General features: G+C 53.4%; 3 protein-coding genes across 3 annotated transcripts in view; 2 read left to right on the forward strand and 1 right to left on the reverse strand.

Moving 5' to 3' along the window:
* ATP6V1B1 (ATPase H+ transporting V1 subunit B1) overlaps nt 1-8,486 on the forward strand; it is a 28,025-nt gene extending 19,539 nt beyond the window's left edge. The window contains exons 4-14 of the mRNA XM_047854377.1: nt 189-282; nt 855-932; nt 1,819-1,958; nt 2,367-2,468; nt 3,053-3,150; nt 4,531-4,654; nt 4,835-4,985; nt 5,232-5,314; nt 6,142-6,246; nt 6,444-6,573; nt 6,669-8,486. Of these exons, the coding sequence (XP_047710333.1) occupies nt 189-282; nt 855-932; nt 1,819-1,958; nt 2,367-2,468; nt 3,053-3,150; nt 4,531-4,654; nt 4,835-4,985; nt 5,232-5,314; nt 6,142-6,246; nt 6,444-6,573; nt 6,669-6,832 (1,269 nt within the window). The 3' untranslated portion in view covers nt 6,833-8,486. The remainder of the gene's footprint in view (nt 1-188; nt 283-854; nt 933-1,818; nt 1,959-2,366; nt 2,469-3,052; nt 3,151-4,530; nt 4,655-4,834; nt 4,986-5,231; nt 5,315-6,141; nt 6,247-6,443; nt 6,574-6,668) is intronic.
* On the forward strand, nt 8,478-15,435 carry ANKRD53 (ankyrin repeat domain 53). The gene is made up of 6 exons (XM_047854378.1): nt 8,478-9,249; nt 9,500-9,704; nt 10,036-10,235; nt 11,517-11,681; nt 12,086-12,206; nt 14,203-15,435. Exons 1-6 carry the CDS (start codon nt 9,185-9,187, stop codon nt 14,920-14,922), a joined length of 1,476 nt encoding a protein of 491 aa, XP_047710334.1. The 5' UTR covers nt 8,478-9,184; the 3' UTR covers nt 14,923-15,435.
* Nucleotides 15,436-15,463: 28 nt separating this feature from the next.
* TEX261 (testis expressed 261) lies at nt 15,464-23,605 on the reverse strand. Its single transcript, XM_047854383.1, has 6 exons — nt 23,466-23,605; nt 22,448-22,527; nt 21,167-21,320; nt 19,221-19,288; nt 18,388-18,490; nt 15,464-18,220 (listed from the first exon to the last, which is right to left on the reverse strand). The coding sequence occupies exons 1-6, from the start codon at nt 23,533-23,535 to the stop codon at nt 18,105-18,107; spliced, it is 591 nt and encodes a 196-aa protein (XP_047710339.1). The 5' UTR covers nt 23,536-23,605; the 3' UTR covers nt 15,464-18,104.
* Between the last annotated feature and the right edge of the window lie 791 nt (nt 23,606-24,396).

The raw sequence follows: 24,396 nt of genomic DNA on the forward strand, positions 1-24,396 counted from the left end.
TCAGTGCCATGTTGGCTGAATAAATGAACAGACCCAAAGTTCCTGACTATCTTATAAGCTCTGAAGGCAAAAAAAAAGTCCTATTTTCCCAGAGTGTCTTGCCTAGAGCTGGGTTCCAAGGGAGCATAGAATGGAAAGCCCCATTGTCCCCAGCAAGCCCCTTATTAGAGTAACCTCTTGTCCCGTAGGTGTTTGAAGGAACCTCTGGGATCGATGCCCAGAAGACCACCTGTGAATTCACAGGGGACATCCTACGGACTCCAGTGTCAGAGGACATGCTAGGTAAGGGTGGGGGTGAGGTGGGACGGGGAGCTCCTGTGTCCTCCCAGCCTAGCTTCCCTAACCACACACTTAGCACTGCATAGCCATTGACTCTTTGCATGTCTGCCTCCCTGTGAGTTCGTACAGGTCAGAGGTTTTGTCCTCTCTTTGACCCCCAGCTCCAGCTCAGGGCTGGACATGCAGCAGATGTCCAGTAAATGAGGAAGGCAGTTTCAATAAACTGGAGGCACAGTAGGTAACCATCTATTTGTGGTTAGGCTGAAACAGAGTGCACATCCTCCAACTTTCTCCCAAGATCTGCCATACCTGGACCTCTCCTCTTTCCAGCCCTAAAACCCTCCATTAGAGTCATTTCCTGGGCCAAGACCTCTGCTGTAAAGATTTCCAGGCAAGGAGGGAAGATCCCCAAGGAAACCGTCACTGTAGCCAGCTCTCTGGGGATAACGGAGGGTTGAGGGGAGAGGGACATGTAAGAGGCAGGTGGGAGCCGGTGGTGGTGTGGATGGTGAGCAGCAGTGAGGGAGATGTGGGGCTGGCCCTAAGCATCTCCCAACATCCTCCCCCATCCTCAGGTCGGGTTTTCAATGGCTCCGGTAAGCCCATTGACAAGGGGCCAGTGGTCATGGCAGAGGACTTCCTGGACATCAATGGTGAGTGACCAGAGAGGCTCTGGACAGCTTTCAGGACCCAGCTTCCAACCACCTTCCCCACCCCTAGCCATCACCTTTGCCACCTTGCCCTTGGAAGTTCTGCCCCAGACACAGGCCAGGGGCAATTGGCCAGGGCTCACCTCCAAAGGCTGGTCAGACTACCAGGCAGATCAGGTGTGCTCTGAGCACTGTAGAGGCCTGTCTGTCCCCAAATCTGCCACAGAGCCTGAGATACTGCTGTAAGCCCTTCATATCCAGTTCCTTTAAACGCCATCATCATGTGCAAAGTTCTATGTGTGCCCCAGGACCATCATTCTCCTGCCTTCCAGTTCCCTGTCCCCACCCCTCAGAGCTGCCTGGGGTGGCTTGCAGAAGCAAACACAGCCCCTTCCTGGTGGGAAGCCATCCTGAGTCCTCCAATCCTGTCAGTTCTGAGGACAAGATGGAGGCCCACAGAGGTCTGTGGCTGGCCCCAAACCACTCAGCAAGTCAGAGGCAGAGCGGAGCAAACACATCCACTCAGACAGCTCCCCAGGTCATCCTCAGTTCCTTCGTGCCCCACAAAACACCTGCTCAGCCTGGACTCCTCCCACCTGCCTGCTGCTTCCAATGTGCCAGGTAGTGCTATCCAAGGGAGTACTGAACTGTGGCTATTTAAATACGAATTAATTCAAATGGAATCAACTTTCATTTCAAAACCACATCTCGTGCGCCCAATGCCACATGTGGCTAGGGCTAGTGTAACTGGGCAGTGTAGTTAGAGCACATTTTCATCACCACAGAAAATTCTGTCAAATAGTGCTGCTCTGGAGTCTGGAGCAGGGTTGGGGGAGGGCAGGGAGGGACTTGAGCCCTTGAGCATGGGTCCATGATCGTCCTCTCCCAGGCCAGCCCATCAACCCCCATGACCGCATCTACCCTGAGGAGATGATTCAGACGGGCATCTCTCCCATCGATGTCATGAATAGCATTGCCCGTGGTCAGAAGATCCCTATCTTCTCAGCAGCCGGGCTCCCCCACAATGAGGTGAGGCCTGCGGGGTCCTGCGGACATGACCAAGAGGAAGGGATGAGGCAGAGGCCAGGGCTGGTGGGCCAGTGAGGACGGTCTCCTGTGTCAAGCAGTCAGGGACCAGCCAAGCAGGGGTCTTCGCCATCTAGACTGGCAGTTGTCCTCTGGCAGCTCATGGACTTGGAGCTGCATAGGCCTCCTCATTGTCCCCAAGCAGGTCTTCAAGCCTCCACCCTGGGAAAGGCTGTAGGGCCTGGGGCAGCCCTTTCGCCTTGCTGCCCTGGGATCCCTCCTGCCAAAGGCCTTGGCAGGAGGATGGATTGGAAATTGCTCCATCCATCATCCTCAGTGGTGCTGAGTGGGCTGGACTCTGGGTCTGGGCTCTGGTTCTGACGTTCTTCCTCCCAATCCACTCCACCCCAGATTGCCGCCCAGATCTGCCGCCAGGCTGGGCTGGTGAAGAAGTCCAAGGCTGTGCTGGATTATCACGATGACAACTTTGCCATTGTCTTTGCAGCCATGGGGGTAAGAGGAGCTGGGCAGATTGGCAAGTTCTGGCAGCCTTGTCTCCCTTGGACCCTGGCTCTGTCTGATCTGATGAGGGAGGCATAATCCTTCTCCCTGAGAAGCTGTCAGAGTCCAGGCCTGTCTGGTGGGAGAGGCAAAAGCATGACTGAAGGTGGGCTCAGTGACTAGGACAGTGTGTCCCTCAAGCCATCCCAAAGGACATGGCAGCTATAAGACGAGCCCAGGATGACCTGGAGGAGGGAGAAGCCAGGGAATTTGGGGAGACAAGACACCTTCAGAGAGGGGATATGATGGGGTCCTCAGAGGGCCAGAGGAGGGTTTTAACAGGGGAGCAGCTGGCTAAGTAAGGGGTTGGGATGGCACTCAGCAAGGCTCAACCTGAAGAAATCTGAACTCTTTGGGAACCTGATGAGATCCCAAAGATGAGAGCAACCCAGCCCCTGCCTTCTCAAGTTCAGGGTCATCCCAGGAACTGGTAGCCAGTCAGTCAATAGGCTTTACTGAGAAGAGATGGGAGGGGCCAGGGCCCCTGCCCTTAGGCTGCAGGGACCCCTCTCCAGCCCTCCCTGCTGTGTGTCCAGGTGAACATGGAGACAGCCAGGTTCTTCAAGTCCGACTTCGAGCAGAACGGTACCATGGGGAACGTCTGCCTCTTCCTGAACTTGGCCAACGACCCCACGTGAGCCATCCCCTGGTACCCAGACTGCCTTCAGGCAGCAGGCCCCATCCCCTCCCAAAATCCAGAGTACCAGGGCTCAGAAGTATCCCAGAACCACAGCCATTGGCCCAACACCTGGTTGTGCAGAGGGGAAAACTGAGGCTCAGTAAGGGGTAGGGACAGCCCACAACCCTGCCTGCCACCTGCAGTCCTCTGTCCTTCCTATAGTCTGCATCCAGCCACTGTCCCAAGTCAGGGCTCCTCATCCTTGCACCACCACCAAAGTCCCCACTATAGACAGATTTCCTTAAACGCTTTGTTTGCAAAAACTGCTATTTGTTAATTTTTTTTGAGTATAGTTGACATATACTGTCACGTTAGTTTTAGGTGTGCAACATTGTGACTGAATTTCTCTATAGGGTATGCTGTGCTCACAAGTGTAGCTGCCATCCGTCCCTAAGCAACATCATTACCATACCACTGACTATATTCCCTCCGCTGTGCCTTTCATCCCTGTGACTTATTCATTCCATAACTGGAAGCCTGGATCTCCCGCTCCCCTTCACCCATTTCACCCATCTCCCCACCCCTTCCCTCTAGCAACCATTCGTTTATTCTCTGTATGTATAGGTCTGATTCTGCTTTTTTGTTTGTTTATTCATCTGGAAAAACTGCTATTTTTAAAGTTTAGGAAATGTGAGTTTAAATCAGTAGGTCAGGTGGATGAAGAAAAAACATCTAATAAGCTGTCCTGGGTACTGAAGGTATTCCTAAAAGTAAGTAACAGAATTCTGGAAGCCAGGATGATGTCACCACAGGAAAGGCCCACAGGCTCAGAGCTTGAGGATTGAGGGCACCTGGAGTCAGAGGAAGGGATTCAGGAGAGCTCCAAGTGGAAGGGCTGCCAAGCGGGCAGGGCAAGTGTACAGAGCACGCCCACTACGTGTGCTCTGGAGTAGTGAGGGGAACCTTACAGAAAGAATCCAGAGGGTGCTCCAGCTGAGCCAAGTGTGGGGGGATGAGGGGGCAGGGGAGGCTGGGGAAGAGAGAGCTACAGCAGGAGCTCTGCCCCTGCCTAGCTCTGATGGGCCAGAGCCCCTAAATTTTGGGCCCGCAGGGACAGGGTGCTGTCACCCTTGCCAGACACTCCTGGCCCTGCCTGTCCCACTCTCACCCAACTCTCTGCCTGTCCCAGGCTCCCTACCCCTTCCTACCTTGAACAGGAAGGAGGAGTGTCAGGATCGGCGGACTGTCCACCCCCAAGAACCATAGCCATGACCTGGGGGCTAGGAGCGGAGGCTCATCTTGTCCACTCCTCTGCTGCTATGCACGGTTCCCTTTCCACTCAGCACTGGGGCTAAACGGACCTCTGAGCTCTCTAAACACTGGCTGTACCTCCAGGATCGAGCGGATCATCACCCCACGCCTGGCACTGACCACTGCTGAATTTCTCGCCTACCAGTGTGAGAAGCACGTGCTGGTCATACTGACCGACATGAGTTCCTACGCAGAGGCCTTGCGGGAGGTGAGGCAGCTGGTGAAGGGTGTCAGGGTCACACCTGCCTCTCCCTGGTCCCTACACCCCAAAGCTCTCCCACCCAGGCCTGCCCCTATTCCATTTCTCATAGTCACTGAACCTCCCACTCGCCCTTCCTTGTATTAGCCTCTTGCCCCCTTCCTTACCCCAGTGACACTGGTATCGCAGGTCTCCGCTGCCAGAGAGGAGGTGCCCGGGCGCCGAGGTTTCCCAGGATACATGTACACAGACCTGGCCACCATCTATGAGCGGGCAGGCCGTGTGGAGGGCCGGGGAGGATCCATCACTCAGATCCCCATCCTCACCATGCCCAATGATGGTGAGCCTCTTCACTGCCCAATACCCTCTGCAGCCCTACTGCCCTCCTTTCCCACTGGGATGCTTAAAGGGCTCATGGTTTTTTGCATAGATGTGCAGTAGCTCTGTTCATCCATCAAGGAGCTCACTGTCTTTTCCTCGCCTCCACATACCCCATCACTCCCATGAGAGGAATAGAACCCACGTGGCCCTGATTGGGTGGAGATGTGGGCCGTGTCTACACTGAGACCAGTGCATTTCTTTGCAGATATCACCCACCCAATCCCAGACCTGACGGGCTTCATCACAGAGGGACAGATCTACGTGGATAGACAGCTTCATAACAGACAGGTACTGTCCCCTCCTTACCCACCTAGTGCTCTCCTCACCACCCCCAGAGACACTGGCTGTCTGATGCCCCATCACCTGCCGTGCTTGATTTCTCTGTGAATTAGGAGGGGCCAGGCAAGGCTAACTCCAAAAAGGAGATGACCCGGGAAGACTGTGTGGTTCACAGACACAAGACAAGTCTGGCTAGAATCCAGGCTACCTGACTGGAACCTTGAGAAAATAATATTTCTGATCCTAGGTTTCCTTACCTATAAAATAGAAATAATAGTATTTATCACACAGTGGAGTGCGTGGCGGCATGTAGAAAGCATCCAGCAGATAGTAGATACTAAATGAATACCACTTCTCTTTCCTTTCCGGTAATTTGCTTTGGTGAACAAAACAATGGGTAACTGACACAAGTAGATGGTGAATAATGTGCTAACAGGTGAGACAATGTGTCTGTCCCATCTGAGGTTAAAGACAACCCCTGTGACTTTTTCCTCTTTGCTTAGTAGTTTCCTTCTTTGCAGCTATTAACTAGGAAGCTTTAACCTGGTTTTTGTCCAAATAACCAAAAGTTTTTAAGTAGTGACTTTCATTACCTAATGTCATGTCATCTCCACCTTCCACTCTCCTGTCCAGGAGCACACCTATAGACACCCGCATCCCAAGCCCTAGAATCTGTGGGCCACAAAGGAGGGCAGGGTATGAGCAGCCCGCCTCTCTGTCAGATGAGTGAGGATCAGTCTCTTAAGATTCTCAGGGGGAGGAGAGACAAGTAGGGGTAGGAAGGAAAGGAAAGTTTGGACCCTGCCTTCTGCCACTCGCTTCTTTTGCTCCCCCAGATCTATCCCCCCATCAATGTGCTCCCTTCCCTGTCGAGGCTAATGAAGTCCGCCATTGGGGAGGGCATGACGAGAAAGGACCATGGAGATGTCTCCAACCAACTGGTAAGAAGGAGAGGGCCCAGGGACTGGCGGGTAAGTTAGTTTCAGAAGCTGGAGGTTTGTGCCGGTACCCAGACCACGAGCTTTTCTCTGGCAAAATCCCTCCCCCTTTGGAGTCCCCACACAGCCAAATTGGGGGCATTGGACTTCTGTGATATGCCTGCGGTGACCGATGGACCGTCTCTCCCCCCTTCACCCAGTATGCTTGCTATGCCATCGGGAAGGATGTGCAGGCCATGAAGGCGGTGGTGGGGGAGGAGGCGCTCACTTCCGAGGACCTGCTCTACCTGGAATTCCTGCAGAAGTTCGAGAAGAACTTCATCAACCAGGGTGAGGCGCATTGGGGGTGGTCAGGCAGTAACTCCCTTACCTGGCTACGTATGCACGCACACACGCACATGCACACACTCCTACTCTGTCCCTAGGTCCCTACGAGAACCGCTCCGTGTTTGAGTCCTTGGACCTGGGCTGGAAGCTGTTGCGCATCTTCCCCAAGGAGATGCTGAAGCGCATCCCTCAGAGCGTGTTGGATGAGTTCTACTCCCGCGAGGGGGCGCCGCAGGACCCCGCGTCAGACACAGCGCTCTAGCCCTGCCCACAGTCAGACCTCAGACTGTGTCCTGGGACCCCTGCTACACCCGTTCTACGCACGCCTCGAGTTCCACACACCCAACCAACCGCTTGAGCGCTCACGGTCCGCACCCCGCCCACTCCCACGCTTCATCCCTCTGCCTGGAGTCCCTGCACTGGGCAAGAACAAAAGGTTGTTAAGCCTGTATCAAGCACTTGAGAATCACCTAGAGAACTTTGCAAAATACCAAGGCCCAGGCTCCAACCAGATCAATTAATACGAATCTGTAGGCAGAAGTCCTCTGCATCAGTATTTTAACCCCAGGTACAGCCAGATGGCAACCACTGGTATAGAGACTGCAAGATAACCCAAGGAAGGATAATTAAGGTTGACACACTCTCTAACCCCAACACATACATAGGGCTTGCTGTCATTCTTAGGATCCTAGCACCCCAGAAACAACAGCCCACAGAATCCCCCAACTGCCAGGACCTCCTCAAGCTTTGTCCCTGCAACGCATTGTCACTTTATCTTAATTTGTTCATTAGAAGCCAGTTGTTAAGGCCGCACCTGGGGAAGGTATCCAGTAGAATTTGCTGGCTTTTAAGGTGCATAGGAGGGGTGCTGACGCCTTTGGACCACTGGGGTTGGGAAGGCAAGTGGGCTACCAGAAGAGGTTTCCCTGGAATGAGGGAGAGCTGCTTCAGGGTGGAGAATCTGCATTTTTGTCCCTCCCTGTAGGTCTCTGTGGTCTTGGGAGAAACTGCGCCCCCCTTCTTAGATTTCTCTGGGGGAAATACCAGGAATGATGTGGCACAGAGGGGAGAAGGTAGTCAGAAGTGGGTGGTATGGTCGGGTATATCTACATTTGACCCTGGGCCTCAGTAAACCTCTGATAAGCTTGGGGTCATTCCCCCCTGAGAAGGGATGGAATGTGGATATGGTTCAGTAACACTCAACAGTGACTCAAGCAACACTGATGGCCTGACTGCCATGTACTGTAAAAACTTAAAAAGGCAAACTGAGGAAAACATTGACAGCAAAATATGTATAAAGGGTTACTATGTTAATAGGTTTTACAAATCAGTAAGAAACACTTTTAGGACCCTCAAAGAACAATGTGAATAAACAGATGATTCCCAGAAGAGAAAAACACTGATGATTATTTAACTCTTGGTAGTAATCAGGAAGTCAAATAAGAACATTCCCACTACCAAATTAACAAATGTTTATTTAAAGTCATACTATTCAGTGCTGGTGATGATGGTTCAAGTATTTGCTTTTAATAATAGCAAATTCATAGATAGCTGGCCCAGTCTCACTGCTCCAATTCCCTCCCTCCTTGTTTGGTAGGTAGTATTATTCCCATTTTGCCAGTGCAGAAACTAAGACACAGAGGTCAAGTAACTCATCCAAAGTCACACAGGTGATGTGCAGTGAACCTGCTTGACTGCAGGTAGAAGTATAAATGAAGGGGGGCCTGCGAGTCTCAGTTGGTTAAGTGATCTCGGCTCAGGTCTCTTGCATGGGGGCTGGTGTGGGTTCCAGCCTGGGTCCGACTCTGTGCTGACAGCTTGGAGCCTGGAGCCTGCTTCAGATTCTGTGTCTCCCTCTCCCTCTGCCCCTCCCCTGCTCATGCTCATGTACGCGTGCGCTCTCCCTCTCAAAAACAAATAAACATTAAAAAAAAAATGAAGTGTAAATGAATATGAAACCTTGCCGGCGGGCAGTTTGGAAACACATACCAACCCTTTAAGAATGTTCATTCCTTTTTACCCAGTAATTCTACTTCCAGGAATCCATCCTAAGGAAACAACCAAGATGAATCATTTTGTTTCCCAACGCACACGTGAAATGATAGCATGTCCATTATGATGCTGTGTTGCGGTTGCGTCATAATGTACGTTTAGTACGTGGCATCAAGTGGGGGCCAGTTCATGATAAAACGCTAAACTAAAAGAAGTCCAAAAAAATATCTATATGATATGTACATACGTATCGTAACAGACTGTGGTTTCTGTGGGTGGTTGGATTCTGATTTTCTCGTCATCTTTTTCTCTGTTTTTACAATCAGCACTTATTAATTTTATAATCAGAAAAAAAACCTCTGTGTCTTTTGGTTTGTGTGTGGTTGATGCTGTTTCCAAGGCGCGCAGGGCGGCGGGGATCCCTCGGCAGGATCTCCTGAAGACGGCCTGCCCGGCCGAGATAGCCAGGAACGCTAACGGGTCTTCGCCGCCCGGGAGCCGGCGGTTACTAAGCCGCGAGGTGGCGCGGCTCCTCGGAGGAGCGGCGCTGCCCAGAGCGCAAGTTCGAACACCCTCGGGAGGGTGGCGCGGGCGGGGGCAGTCCCCGCAAACAAGTGTCGCCATGCCGCCAGCGGAGAAATTCTCCCACAAGGTCTCCTGGGGTGGTTCGTCGCCCAAGCAGCCCAGGTGAGCCGGGGATGAGGTGGTCCCGGGCTGCAGGGCCTCCCAGGAGGGGCAGGGCCCAGTTGCGGTGGGGGCCTTGTGCAGGAGCCCGAGGAGCCCGAGAGCCGGGCTGGGGTCCGGGCTTGCCTCCGGAGAGGTGCCCGGGGACAGTGGCTTCCTCATTGCCCTGCTGACTAGCGAACCCTGGCCTGGCCTCCAGAAACACCCCGGTGCTCAGTGACAGCCCTCGCCGTCACGCACGTCCCCTCTGCAGGGCTTCCGGCCCAGACCGGGACTCCGCTTTCTCACTCACCTCCTCGCTTCCAACCCTCCACTTGCGCTACAACTCTAACCCGGATGAGTGGGACAAGAGGGCCATAGGGAGCTACTACGAGTTGTACGCGGCGGCGCTGGGCAACCTGGAATGGTTGCGGTTCTGTCTGAGTCGGCACCGTGAGGAAATCCCGGCAGATGACAAGGTGAGGCCTTGGAGCTTGGGGGCAAGACCTGAAGTCCTCTGCACTCACAAAAATCTCCTGACATACTTGTTCCCTGGCAAAGATGTGCCTATGCAGCATCCGCAGATGTCCTTTTCTGTGTAGATTGTCCTAATTCACTTTGCTACTGTGGGAGAGCCATTTGGGGGCAGCCAGCAAGGGTGCGCACATACGGGGCTGGGGGGTGGGAAAGGAGTGTGAGCAAGGGATCCCTGGGGGTCAGGGAAGAGGGATGGGTAATCCTAAGGAATTGCTCTCTAGGTTAGTCGTGAGCCCTGCTCAGGCTTCTCCTGCCCTCCTCTGGTCTCCACAGGGTTTCACTGCCATCCACTTCGCAGCCCAGAGTGGCAAGCTTGCATGCCTGAAGGTCTTGGTAGAGGAGTACAAGTTTCCCGTGGACCTGACCACCAACAATGGCCAGACACCCCTGCACCTGGCCATCCACAAGGACAACAAGACCATGATCCTCCCCTGCATTCACTACCTGCTTAAGCAAGGGGCGGCCCTTAACATGTGAGTCCAGCCTGTGTCCAGAAAGTGTCTTGGAGCGTGGGCAGATAGGAACCCCACTTCCAGGTAGGCAGATCCATGCAGGACAGGGAGAGGGCTATGGGGTGACAAGGATTGGGTCCCACATAATGCAGCCAACGAGCCCACATAGTGTGGTAAGGAGATCAGGCTCTGGGAGAGGACAGGCCTAGTTCACATCCCAGCTTTGCCATCTGCTAGCAAATGGAAAGACCTCAGGGAAGCCACTCGACCCTTAGCCTCAGTGCTCTGGTTCCCCAGCTTGTCAGTACACTAGAGTCACCTGTGGAGCTTCACAAATACCAGTGCCTGTGGTTTCAATCAAAGGTTGAAATTGGTATGGGGTGTGGTCTGGGCCTTGGAAAGCCTAAAATATCCCCAAGTATTTCTAATTTGCAGCAAAGTTTGGGAACTATTTCCTCAGTGTTTTCAACTGAAATTTGAGAGGATGACATGAGACTATTGTGATAATGGAGGAAGTACATGAAAAGGGCATGGATGGCATATGAGGGACTGCACTCATTCATATACACAGAGCGCCAAGCCAGAGTTGAGGAATAGAGTAGTGAAGACATAGAAACGGTCCCTGCTCTTATGAAGCTGATATACTAGTGCAGGAGCAGACAGGAAGTTAACTAATAAATGATCAAAATGACAATGTAGTGAGTGGTTACAAGAAATAAACAGGGTGATGAGGTGGTGAGTAAAAGAGGCAGGGAGAGGATCCATCTTGGAAGGGGAAGTCACCTCTAAGGACATGACATTTAAATTGCAGCCTGAAAACTGGGAGCAAGCCAGCCATGCAAAGAACCAGGGAAAAGTGTCCCAGGCAGAGGGAATATGATGCGCAAAGATCACATGTTGGCAAAGAGTGGGGCAAGGTCAGAAGATGAGGCTGAGGTGGAGGCAGGGCTCAGGTCATTCAGGCCTTGTGCGTTATGGCCAGGCAGGGGTAGGTACAGGAGGGCTGACTGACATATGAACCAGTAAGGTTAGTGCTTCTAAGCTCCAGCCAACCCAGCTCTTCTTCCAGCAGTTCTTAACAGTTGCATTTCCGTATAATCAGACTTTTATCATTCACTTAGTCCAAACCCTCCTTCCACAGTGGAGGAAACTGAAGCTTAGAGAGGAGAAGGGATGTGCCAGAGTCACCCAGTGGGCTGGTGGCAGAGCAAGTCTGGAAGCCAGTTTGCCCACCTCTCTGATGGGCAGATGCCCTTTGTCCCTCCTCTCTGCCCTCTTCCCCCCTGGTGGGGCCCTCTATAGTCAGACGTGCAATGGCTCCACACCCCTCCACCTGGCGGCCTGCCAGGGCCTGCTGAAATGTGTGAAGGTCCTGGTGCAAAATGGGGCCGATGTCCATGCCCGAGATGCCATGGGCTGCAAACCCATCGACTACTGCAAAATATGGAATCACCGCGACTGTGCCAGGTGAGAGAGTGAGAACCACCCACAGCCTGCCGCCCTTCCCCTGGGGCCCTCACCTAAGAACTTTTGAGAGGGGGGTCCGGGCTGGGAGAGAAGTCTGCTGAGGAGACTCCTGCCCAGGATATTATTCCCAGGGCTTTCCGCAGGGCCTCACTCCATTGGGTTTAGCATTACCCTTCCTTTCCCAGAGGCCCTGGGTCCTCAGCAGGAGGGTGGTGATCAGACCATCAGTCACTTTCCTCTCTCACCTCAAATGACAGTAGTTAGTCAGAGGGGCCTTGAGCAGTGGAGGAATGTGTCTCTGGTGGCTCCTCTCACCCATATCAGGCCTTCAGCAGCCAGTCTTCCCAGCCTTGGCTAAAGCTCAGTCATCAGAAGGATGACACACACCCCTACCTTGGCACCAGGTTCTTGAAGGATGCCATGTGGAAACGGGACAAGAAGGACTTTGCTTGTGAGATGGGGAAATTGAAGACGCTCAAGGACCAGCTGGCCCTCATGGAACAGGACTACCTGACTGAGTATCAAGTAAGCGGGAGGGGTGGACAGGGGTTCCCAGCAGCTATCCAAGCATGTGAGCAGAGGACAAGTGCACTCACATGCACAGTTATTTAGAAGAGTGGCTGGTAGCAATCCCACCCAGAAAAAGCCTCCCTCTCCCCATCCTCTGAAATTCCACCCTTAAAAGCCACTCCTTTACGTCAAAAGTCTTGTTTTGTGTTAGAAAGCAAATACAGCTTAAATTAGCAAGAATTTATGGCACCCCTCCCTAGTGCATTGCCTCCTTCTGGATTAGGAGGAAAATCTCTAATGAGACCCATTCCCTGCGTATACTGGGATTCACATTGGTTAAATAGACCCATCCTTTGGGGCACCTGGCTGGCTCAATCCGTGGAGCATGTGACTCTTGATATCAGGGTTGTGAATTCAAGCCCCACATTGATTGTAGAGATTACCTAAAAATAAAATCTTAAAAATATGCATCCTTTCCAACAGACACTGTACTCTGTGCTAGGAACCTGCTGGACCCTGAGGCACCAAAGAAAAATGAGATGTGGTCCCCTCACTCAAGAAGCTTAGGGTCTAGTAAAGGAGGTGGGTTATATTCCCACAGAAGAGGAAGGGTCCAGGAAGATGCCAGAGAGATAATGCTTAAGAGGATCTTTAAAGATGGGCAGCAGTTGGCCATAAGAAGAAGGGAAGGGGTAACCAAACAGAAGGAACAGACAGCCCTGTGGACAGGCCTAGAGGTACAGGAGAATGTGGTATATGCTGAGAGTAGGGGATCAGATGTGAGTTGGAGACTGACAAACTAGAGACTTGGCAGGGGCTCAGATCTATCATGGACCTGGGCTGGGGAAGAATGGGGAAGTAGCTAAAGGATTTTAAGCAGGTGTCATTATATAGGATGCGAATCCAAAAAACCAAAAAGAAGATCCTGGGAATCCTAAGTGAATCCATAAGTGGGGAGGGCATCAGGCCTGGCAAAATCCAGTACTCCAGCTTGGTTCCAGCTGCATTTTTCTCCAGCTTTCTCAACCCTACCCTCTTCTGTTGTTAGTGTCACCCAGTCCCATGTGCCCAGAGGAGGCAAAGCTCATCCATTCCCATGACTCTAAACTTTCCCAGAAGCCCCTTGCAGCTCTCCCCTTATCTCTTACTGGCCTCATTGGATCATATGTCCATTCTTGCTCCAATCCGTAGAGGTAAAGGAAAGCCATGTGCTGGCTGACCTGGGTCTGGGGCAAGGCTGATGGAATTATTATGATTGGCTTAGCCTAATCAGAGCCTATCTCCCAAGCTGGGTCAATCTCCATACCACTTGATTGCTTAGCAACAATCTGGGAAGTGAGACACCAAAACAAGGGTGTGGAAAGGGGGCAGTTCTGTGACAAGTTGAAGGTTCAGTTCTAGTAGAGGCAGAAACAGAGAGGTAGGCTGAGTCATCACCACCTGGTGCAAAGAGCCAGCCAACTATATACCCTGACATACAAGGCCTACCACTTCAAGAAGCCTGCCCAGATCAACTCCCCTGGTTCCAGACCTTCCAAACCTTTCTTTCTCCTTCCAGAGTCAAGGATTTGCCTTTCCCCCCATCAAACCAGAGGTTCTCTTAGGGCAGGACATATCTCCACTACCAGACTGGGGGCTTCTTTGGGGGTGGAGTCTTGTCTCCCCCATGCGACTTGAGGCTCCCCATAGGGCAGGGACTGTATCTCCCACTCACGCTGGAGACCTAGGGCAGAGGCTGTGTCAGATTGGAGGTTTCCTCTATGGGAGAGGGTCTATCTGCCCCATCAGCCCAGGGGCTCCCATAGGGTAATAGTTGTCTCCCTGTCAGAACAAGGGCTCCCATAAGGCAGGAGTTCCTCCCATCAGACTTAGGTTTCCCCTGGGGCAGCACTGTATGATGGGTGGCCAATGACACCTGAGGTTTTCGAGGGCTATAGCCACAGGGCCCCCTTCCACAGAAGCGGGGAGGGGGTAGCCCTCCACAACTATCTTGTACCCTCTGATGTTGCAGAAAGAGCACCAAATTCTGAGAGAAGCTAATTTCAAGAAGTGGCTCCACTGCAAGCAGCTGCGCCGAGGCCAATCCCTGATCCGGACCGCCAAGCGAGAGCCTTGTAACCCACGCCAGGCTATGGCCCTCTCCAAGGCCACCAAGTACCAGGGACTGAGGCCTCCCAAGAGCTTCTACCCCTCCCCAGAGGCGCGCCTGCGAGAGACACTGCGGCCCAAGCTGCAGCCCTTGAGGACACACACGCCCATCTACATGCAGCCCATGGTCAGGCGGCCCAAGTCATGGAATGTTAGCAACAATCCTGCCAGATCACCCACCACCCAGATCGGCTACACGCAGGGCATCCGCCTGGGTGTGCATCCAGACCCCAGCTCAGAGCATGACTTCCGCAGCTTCCTCAAGGTGATGTCCGACAGGCACGGTAGTGCCAAACTGTGCACAGTGGCCGGCAACCAGGTGGCACCTGTGCCCCAGCTGCCTTTCGAGGTGATAGTCCAAGAGCTGTACCCTTCGGTGCGGCCATACAGGATGAAAGTGCCCCAGGGCTTTTGCTCTGTCAGCATGAAGGATGTGCCCCAGAAGTGGCACTTGGGTGATAACAACTTCTGGACTGACGCTCTGGCCATGAACCTGCGCGAGACATTTGATGAAGCCTTCCTGGCAGCTGTGCAAGCCCATCAAAGGCTCCCCACTCGACACTACCTGAAAAGTCCCCCATAAACTTATTTTGGTAGGCTCTCTACCTGAGGCAGCCCAACGGAGGCTGAGATGTGATTCATGGTGTGGACGGAGGACAGGGAGAAAAGTGCCCACAGGCTTCCCACTCTCCAGCACAAAGATCTGAGCTTCTCTCAACAAAAGCCTATATCCCAGGTCTCCCTTCTCCACAAAGAAATTTCTTGGACCCCCTCCCCCCCCCCCCCAGGAGATTTAAGTTAGGGCAAAGGCCTCAGAGTGGGTATCAGTCTCTATCCTGGGCCCTAGCATTGTAAAAGTGACACTTGGGTGTCCCCAATACCTCCCCTCCCTCTCAGCCCACCAGGAACAAGGCTTCCAGGATGAGGTACCGCTGGAAAATTCTGCCTCCTGTTCAGATTAAGTCCTTCAAGGTTTCTGTAGATCAGGGAGGCACAAGCAGCATATCTCGGGGGAAAGGAGGGAGGACATGTGGCTTCAGTTCGAGACTATAGAAGCACTTGCACTTCCTCCAGGTAGCTATCCTGGGTCCCCTGCTATCCCCTGTACACATCACTACAAATCATTCATTAAACAAACATTTATTGAGTGCTTTCTATGTACCAGGCACCAAGCCAGGCACTGTTGATACAAAAACTGAAGGACAGTCCCTGCCCTCAAGGAGCTTACAGTCTAGTGGGGAAATAGACCAGTAAGCAGGCAAGTAAGCCTAGAGTGAATTGTGTGGTGTGCTGGGGGGGGAGGAGAGGGGACAGAGCTCAGAAGTAATGAAACCTAAGTTGAGAAGGTACCCAGGTGAGCAGAAGAAAGGGGAATCAAAGTGGCATCTCTGAATACAGGAGGCTGGAGCACATGGTGCAAGGTGGCAAGTGATGAGACCAGAGGCGAGCAGTAACCAGATATCACAAGTCTCACAAGCCATGCTAAGGGGTCTGGACTTTATCCTGAGAGCAGTAGGGAGCCATGAAAGGTTGTAGGCCAGGGAGTGACTTGATCAACTATACATTTTAAAGACAACTCTGGCTGTGGGACAGAGAAGCAGAAGGAGGCTGTCACAATAATCCAGGTATAAGTTGATGACAGTGGCAGTGGCTTGAATCAAGAGATGTTAAGAAAGTAAATTTAACAGTTTTTAGAGACTGGATGGGGGTGGGGAGGGGCCGAAAAAGAAAGCAGGGCTAGAAAGCCGGTTTCTGGTCTGGCTCCTGAGAGGTCTTGGGGCCACAGCAGGTACCCAAAAGAGGCAGGTTTACAGAGGACAGCAACAAGTGCCCTCTGGCCCATGAGAGTTGTCTGTGCACCCAAAGGCAGAACTATGTAGTTCAGAAGACCAGGAGGGACATCGGGGCTGGAGGTCAACTCTCAATTCCTTGGCAAAGAGTCCTTGAAGCCATCAGCATGGATGGGCTCCTCCAGGGAGCCCACAACAGAACCCTGAGAAACCCCATGTGTGGGGGGCAAATGGAGAGGTCTGTGCAGGAAACTGAAAGGGAGAGCCAGAGGTAGGAGGAAAACCAGCCAGAGGAGTGCCAGTAAAGTGCAACTCAAGGAGCTGGAGGTGGTCAGCCCTGTCAGATGCTGCAGAGATCCAGTAGGATATGAGAGGACTTAGCACAAAGCCACCGGCGACCCCCAGGCGAGAAGCCATATCATCATGGTGAGGAACAAAGAAGTGGATGGCAAGGGAGAGCAGGGCCAGCTGCTGACCCACAGTGAAGTTGGTATCGGCCTCCTGCGTCTTCCACCTTGTCCTCCCTTGTCTGCATAGGATAAAAAGGCCCGGCCATCTCCTCCCCACCAAGAAAAGTCCAAAATGTGCTACTCCTCTCAGGGAAAGGGACAGGCTGGTATTTTTAAGAGAACAGGAAACACTAACGTCAGGAGATGCGGGGCTGTGGTGGGACTTGAGGCAGGATATAGAAAATTTCAAGCACAGACGCCTTCCCCGGCTTAAAGGTACCACAGGTGCACTGTCCATCTCCGCACCCGCCAGCCTCGCTCTGAGGTAGAGGACGTGGCTAGGAACGGCTCTCGTGGGGGCTGCACGCCAACGTGTACGGCTGAGTACTTGCAAGGCACTGTAGCTGGAGTGCAAAGTCAGCATATGCTGGTCTGTGCCAGGATCTGGCCTGCCTTCTTGCAAGACTGAGGTCATCTCCTCAGGAGCCAAGAGCACACAGCAGAGAGGGCCAGCCCTCGTGTGCTCTTAGAGTGACAAACCATTTCTCCCCTCAGTCCCAGTTCTTAAAAATTAGGCTGTAACCCAGGCTGCCTGGAAGCCAATTTCTATTTTGTTTCTCCTCAGGCCTGAGACAGAATTCGGCCAGAAACCACTCCTTTTCCCCAGGGGAAGACTTGCAAGTAGGATATTGCAGATATTCTGAAAATCCAACCCAGTCCCAAACTGTGCCTCTCTGTCCCCAGTTGTGACAGCCGTGGAGCCGCAGGTAAAGAAGAGATGGATGAAAAGGGAGGGGGCATGAGAAAGGCCGCCTCCACCCCAACTCCCCTGATCTGGCTCAGCTCCTCAGCTCCTCATCGCTGCTCATTTCCCACAAAAGGCCATGACAGCAGTCGCTTCGAGAGGGCAAGACCCAAACCCAGAAAAGGAGCCACTGGAACAGAAAAGCCCGTCCAGTCCAGGGCAGAAGAGCAATAGGAAGAAAGGGAGATGAACTTTCAGGGTATTAAGGCAAACAGTGCCACCTAGAATCTTTATTCAAATGGGAATCAGCACTTGGACAGAAATCACAGTTCAACAGCAAAAACGATTTCTCTTGGAAGTGCCAAGCCATGGCCCCTCCCCACGGCCATCTGCCCAGAGAACTTATCCCTATTTGCTCTCCAGCTTCACAGCCCCTGCCCCGCCTGCCCAGGCTGAGCCAGAACCTCCTGGCCCACCACAGAAGCCGGCAGGAGGGTCACAGGGAGCTCAGCTTCCGCATAACCAGGTGGACCATGGCCTCCTGGCTAAGCAGGCTCTGCCATCCCCCCGGTGCCCTCTGAGGTCACGCCCTCTAGCAACGTCAGATCTGAGCCAAGCTGAGCCCCTCGAGGAAGGTGGGGACGAGGGCTTCAGGGAGAGTCAAGGGAACGAGGGCCAGGGCTGGGGGAAGGTGCCTTCCAGGCTCACGGCCCCCACCTAGTGCAGAGGCCCAGGGGCCTGACTCTCCTGATCTTGCTCCCACATCCCCTCCCCAAGGGGTTCAGTATATCTTCTGACGACTGGGTAGAATGGCCTCTTTGATGAAGGAGAAGACAACCAGGATCCCTAAGCGTTTGCCCCGCTTGCCTTTGGTGAAGTAATTGGAGACCACGTCATCTGTGGAGACATAGGCAGGGAGATGAGTGTGTGTGTCTAAATGTGAACACGGCTCTCCCCACCTGGAGCCCAAGTGTCTCCCTCACAGGGCTGGGCTCTGGCTCCCCGTGTAGATCCAGGTCTTCCTGGTGTCATCCCACCATGACCCCTGACAAACCCCTTCTCACCTCCTGGCTGCATGGTGGAGGGCAGGATGTTTTCCCCAGCCGACAGCGACACAAAGAACGCAAACGGGATTATCCACAGACAGAAAGTGAAATAGGCCAGGACCTGGCAACAAGAGACACTGAAAAGAGGGTGCCCCGTAGGTGCCAAGGGTGGGCCGGACATGGTCACCGTGTATCTTACAGAGGCGCTCAAGGGTGCACAGAAGGCCCCATATCTGATCTCTGAAGGAGGCCAGGGCCCAGGAAGCAGAGACAAGACAACCTCAGACACGGAGATAATTCAGTGGGGAAAGGTGAAGGCTGAGGATGGCTGAGTGTGACCACAATCCCCAAATCCTGGTCACTAGGACAAGCAATTCCTCTGAACTAAAGGAGGCAGATGGAAGGCAAAACCATGGCTGACCCATATTCCCCCAAACAGTGACCCTGTTCTTCCCAAGGGTCTGAACTGCAGCAGCAGGGTGTGGAGGGACCCAGAGAGGAGAAAGGCTTGGTGGGCCACTGGGAGGAGCCGGGCTTCAGGACCGCAACCTGCCCAGCCCCATGAGATGTGCATCAGACAAGGCCACCCCCCTGCCCCATCCTGACCTCAGGTGATCCTGGGAGAACCAAAGGGCTTCCCGTGGGAGAACAGTGTCCTCCCCACCTCTGCCAAAGGGTTGCCTGCTCCTCATCCACACTGCTTTCTAAAATCATCAGTACTATTTTTTTTTAAATGTGTTATCCCTAAATAGACTGTTTCAAATCATAGCTAAGTTCACAAAGCAAATAATGCAAGTCCCCTTTACTTCCCCTGGCCCTGCTAATAGTTCGACGTACTGAACACTTCTTACCTCTGAGAAAGGATAATATTCCTCTGCAAAAAACTGAAACGCTAGGTAGTGATTCACCACCACTAGCCCTGTTGAGGGAATGAAGAGTCAGTCAGTTTGGGGAGAATAACATAAAGCTAGACTTTTAACCTTCAAAAGGCCCCTGGGAGTGGGGAGCCCTGAGTCTCAGTCCTGATTTTACACCCATCTCACAGTATGGCTATAAGCCAAGCACACCACCCTCCAGAACTCAGTTTTCCATCTGTTAAAATGGGAGCATTAGCTCCTGCCTGCCCACTGCAGAAGGCATTTATGAGCAAAATTAGAAGGCATTAAGAAAGCTCTTTGAATGGTTTAAAAATGAGACTTTAATGTTACATAATTCAAAGCACTGTGACAATCAACCTGGTTTTAAGTGGACGTGAGTCCTGAAGAGTGCTCTCCCATGGGTGTGGGTGCAGGAAATCATGGGTGTGCAGGTACCAAACATACTGCCAACAGATTCTACTCTGAACTGGGCAGCAGGGAGAGGGCCTCAAATAAAAAGGCTCTCTCTCCTCAGGAATAAAAGGGCACAGTTTGCTAGGCACACTTTTATGGATCCTCCAGATTCTGGGGGAAGGGGCCCTTCCTCATTCTGTCCCAGGGTAGGGCTCCCTGGTCTAAACTAGTATGTTCTGGACTGACACCCACCTCCTTAGTGTACACCCACATTCATGGAGGGAGAGGTGACGTGTAGATCCCGGGGACGGGCTGCTCAGAGACAGGCATCCCTGCCTGTTCTCACAGTGAGGTGAAGGGCGGGCACCAGAACAAAGCGCAGCCTCAAACTGAACGCCCCGCACAAACACCTCACAGTCCAGTGCCATGTCTTGCTTCTCTTTCCTCCTCTCTGGTGTCTCCCTTTCTTAGGGAGAGCTCCACCATACCTAGCCATACTCTAGAAATGAGGCGAAACTGGAAGACAGATGGTGCCTAATGCCCACACATCTTCAGACGAACTCTCTCGGGCATCTAAAGGGCAGGTCAGGGGAATGACAAAGGGAAGCCAAGAGGGCCTGCTGCTGTGGGGGGATGGGGAGGGTTCTATCCCCTGGGAAGATGCAGGAGGGGTCTGGTCTCCAGACTCCCCACACCAACCTCCACTGAACACATCCTCTGGTGGAATCAAACCAAGGTGCTCAGGGAAGAGGCCAGTCCTTGCTTCAATGCTATGCCCTCCTTGTGGATAACATTCTCTTTCCAGATTATCCCACAGAAATAGTAAAGTGGCTCTAAGAAACCCCCAATTACATCTCATATCCTGACCAAAGGCTAGATGACCAGTAATGTTTAATGGGAGAAAAGGCAATCCTGGTAACCAAACACTTCCCGGAATCTTTTCCGGGAATATCTATAATCGCCTACCGTGTGTCACTGGAGTCCAGCATCTTTAAACAGATTGAGAAGCTAAGGCCAGAGAGGAGAAATGACTCTCAGGACCAGAAAGTAGTGCCAGGTCAAAAACAGAAAAGTCAGGGTCCTCCAAACACATCTGTCTACCCCAAGGCAGGTGCCTGCAGGGGGACCCACAGACCCTTGTATTAAGACTTCGGGGCAGACGACTAGCTGGCGAGCTACCTGCCTTGCCAGGGTGGGGCCCTGGGCTTTTCCTGGCTAAGTGGTTTCTTAGGAGCCATGACTATGCAGCAAACTCACCTTTCCTCCCTTCTCAAACTTACCTCCCTGGGAAAGCCCTCCCTGTCTGAGTAGCCCACCCCTACCACCCCATCCCCCCAAATTCTAGTCACTAGAGCCAAGGTTCACTCTAGGCTCCTCAAGTGTGAGCACCCCAAGTTCCCCATCAGCCTGGCCTCCTGGAGGACCTCAGTGGTTTTGCCTCTTTTCTCTATATCCCCACAGTGCGCCTGACTGAGCTGGGCACATGCGACCACCTCAACTGCCTCCCCAACTCTGCCCCCTCTCACCGCACGAAAGGATGAAGTTAGGCGAGGTCAGCATGATGAAGGGGAAGGTCTGGAGGAGGCCAAAGTAGACGAGGTTGGTGAAGAGGCCCACGCCAATCATGAAGGTGGGGAAGCGTTCAAAAACGTAGAGGCCAATCAGCACAGCCGTGGAGAACTGAAACAACCAGAGGTACACAGTGCAGGGAGCCTCTTCCAGGCAGCCTTCTTGGTCTCACTAACCCCCAGCCCACTCTGGGGAACACTAGGTTCATATGCTTCAGTCTCCTCCTGTTTCACAGTCACAGGTCTGGCCTCCCCAACTTGTCTCTCAGCTCCCAAAGGGCAGCGTCTTTTCACGCCATTCTCAAAAAGTTGACAGCAACCCACCATAAAGGAAAAGAAAACAGTTTACAGATCAAAGTTCAAATTTCAATTCTAGTCTTTTCTGTTTTCCTTAAAATGCTGATCATGACCTACTGAATTGATTACACAACCCAATAATGAATGACACCTGCAGTTTGAAAAAACACTGTTCTGAAAGACTTATAGCTGTCAGCACTTAACAAATGGCAGTTGGCGGAATGAAGCTATAATTCCTATAGCAACACCCACAAACCAGGCCCCTGAACCCAGAGCTGAGAGCTATGGTCTTGTCTCCACTACTAACCCTCCACCCCAAGCCGTGCCCAGAGTGGCTGTTGACACCAGGTGACTTGAGCAGCACTGGGCTTCTCCCGTCCAAATATATGCCCCATCCCCGCCCCTTCCTGCAGCCGGCAGGAATCTGACCGCGCAGCAGGCACTCTGATAGCTTTGACATCAATGGCAAGGATTGTGTCCTCAGGAACAGAAGCCTTCCATGAAAGCTCCGGAGGGCAGGGCTTGGGCAGGCTTCCCTCTCTTAGGACAAGCCACTTGACCCAGTCAGAAAGAGGGCAATGAGTACTCTCACTCAAGTACTCAAAACTGTCCTTAGGTCCTTCTTAGTTCTAAATGCCATGAGCAGAGCAAGGGGCTACAGACAATGGGAAACAACCAAGCAAAGGCCAGGCCGTGGTGCTGTCAACAGAGATGGCACTCAGCTGTCACCTGAAGGAACTGAGTGAAGCAATGCCACTTGGGGAAGGAGGTGAGGGAACACCTGTTCCAGACAGCACACTCAGGAGCCCAGATGCAAGTCGAGGGGATAGGGGTGGCACCCTCAGGAAACAGCAGCGACACAGGTCTCATTATCCATGCCAAACTTTCCCCACTTCCTCCTTTGGAGGCAAAAGGGGAAATCCTGGGAAATCTGCCACTTACCCAGATCATGTATTTTATGATCCTGCTGGTGGCCACTGTGTATTCTTCTATCAGTTCTGCCAGGTAATAGAGTCCGGCAGCTGAGGGGGTTAAGAAGAGGAACAAGCGGGGAGAACATTAGCCAGAGTCACTTCACCATCCTGGTCGTTCCTCTCTCTGCAGCTGGTCCCCACTGACCCTTCATGAACTCCAGCACGTAAGGAAAAACCAAACATCCCATGTGGTGTCCTTCCCTGACAAAGCAAAACCGTCAGAGCAACTAAGGAGACTTCATAAAACTGAATGAAAGCCTGTATTTGACGCCTCAGCACAATGCTAACCTCTGGTTCTAAAGGACAAGTTCATTCATTCATTCAATAATATCTGTGGGCACCCGGCACGGGCCAGGTGCCGGGCTGAGTAATGAGAGTACAGAATAAGACAGACAAGGTCCCTTCCTTGACCCAGCGTGGGTAGGTGGGTAGTAGGCAGAGGAATCAGATGAGCCCAGTGTGATAAGCCCTACTTCCGAGAAAGCAGAGGGCACCACCAAACCCCATAAGGAGAGCTTCCTTGAGGAGATGACATCTCAGCTGGGACCAAGAGTAGGAACCAGCCGGATAGAAAGAGAAAGCGTGTCAAACTCCGAGACAGTAGGCAGTACAAAGGGCCGGAGGCGAAAGAGCGGCGATAAGCCTGGAAAAGTTCAGCTCCGTAGGCCCGCGAGGGTGGGACCTGCAGCGGCTGGCAGTGCGCGAGCTCGGGCAAGGGGCAATGGAGTTAGCCACTCCCAGGCAGTGCCGGGGTGCATTTTGTGACACCGGGAAGGATCCGCAGTCCCGAGGGCTGCTGAGTTCAGCAAGAGAGGGCAAGACCTGACGGGACGAGGAAGGAGAGAGATGCGAGGGCCCGGAGCACCGGACAGAAGTCCCCCGGGTGGCTCCGGCGCCCCCGTGAAGCGACCACCCTCGAGATGCGATCCCCGGCCAGCACAGATGCCGGACGGGAGCCCGCGCGGATCCGGGTCGCGCACTCTCACCGACGGCCAGCGTGATGAAGGCCACCTGGATGAAGAGCGACAGCCAGCTCAGCACGTACATGAACCACATGGCGCCCCCGCCCCACCCGCCCCCCGACCGCCAGGACGGGCCTGCGCGCTTCGGCTCCGGCGACACGGAGCCGCCGCCACCGTCGCCGCGTCCCCGCCCCGCGGACAGCGGGACGACCGTACGCCGCCGCCGAGAGAAGCCCGGTCGGGGCGTAGCCCCCTGCCGAATCCGGCCTAGTGCCGCCTGCCGGCGCGGAGGACCAACCGCCGCGGCCGCGTACAGCACAGCTCTCGGGAAGCTGCATCCCCGAGGTTGCACCGAGGGGACGGCCAGCAACGCACGGCCGGCGACGCAGCTCGCGGAGGCAGGACTGTCCCGGGGAGCGGGGAAGCGGCGCCTGCCGGAGGGACAGGCTTCGGTGTGCTCCCTGGGCTCTCCCGCTTCCAGCGTGGAGGGGTCCAGGGCGCGAGAGGGCCGCCTGACCGCTCCCCAAACAAGCACCGACCAGAAGCCTCTAGGCAGGTTTGCCTACAGCACTTTATCTCGCTACCGCAGGTAACCGGGACACAATTGTTGCATGCCTAACGCGTGCCAGGCACTGTGATTAAAGGCTACGCTGCATTTTCGTAATGGAAGTTGATTGGATGACGTAGATCATTTTATGGTTAGGGAAGCTGGGGCCAAGGAAGGTTACCGTGCCTCAGGTCGTACATCTAGGAAGCGGCACAGGCAGAAGTTGGGGCACCTTTAAATCAGTCATCTTCAGGCGTAACTCTCCCTTCAGGCTGAGTTCCTTTAGGGTACTTTCTTCACCTTTGTATCGCCTGCACACCGCCAGTGGCTGGCACGCAAGGCGCCCAGTTGCAGCCGAATGCATTTACTATCTACCATGGAGTGAGTTACCGAGGGGGAGGAAGGAGC

Source organism: Prionailurus viverrinus, chromosome A3 (assembly GCF_022837055.1).
Source record: "Prionailurus viverrinus isolate Anna chromosome A3, UM_Priviv_1.0, whole genome shotgun sequence".
Lineage (NCBI taxonomy): Eukaryota > Metazoa > Chordata > Mammalia > Carnivora > Felidae > Prionailurus > Prionailurus viverrinus.

Bases quoted from the DNA above. Each gene is read 5' to 3' on its own strand.
- ANKRD53 (XM_047854378.1), top strand. From the start codon at position 9,185: ATGCCGCCAGCGGAGAAATTCTCCCACAAGGTCTCCTGGGGTGGTTCG. The intron at 10,236-11,516 runs GTGAGTCCAGCC...GGCCCTCTATAG, and splicing joins CAAGGGGCGGCCCTTAACAT to TCAGACGTGCAATGGCTCCA. The intron at 12,207-14,202 runs GTAAGCGGGAGG...CTGATGTTGCAG, and splicing joins ACTACCTGACTGAGTATCAA to AAAGAGCACCAAATTCTGAG.
- TEX261 (XM_047854383.1), bottom strand. From the start codon at position 23,535: ATGTGGTTCATGTACGTGCTGAGCTGGCTGTCGCTCTTCATCCAGGTG. The intron at 22,528-23,465 runs GTGAGAGTGCGC...TAACCCCCTCAG, and splicing joins CTTCATCACGCTGGCCGTCG to CTGCCGGACTCTATTACCTG. The intron at 18,491-19,220 runs GTAAGAAGTGTT...TCTTGTTGCCAG, and splicing joins AATATTATCCTTTCTCAGAG to GTCCTGGCCTATTTCACTTT.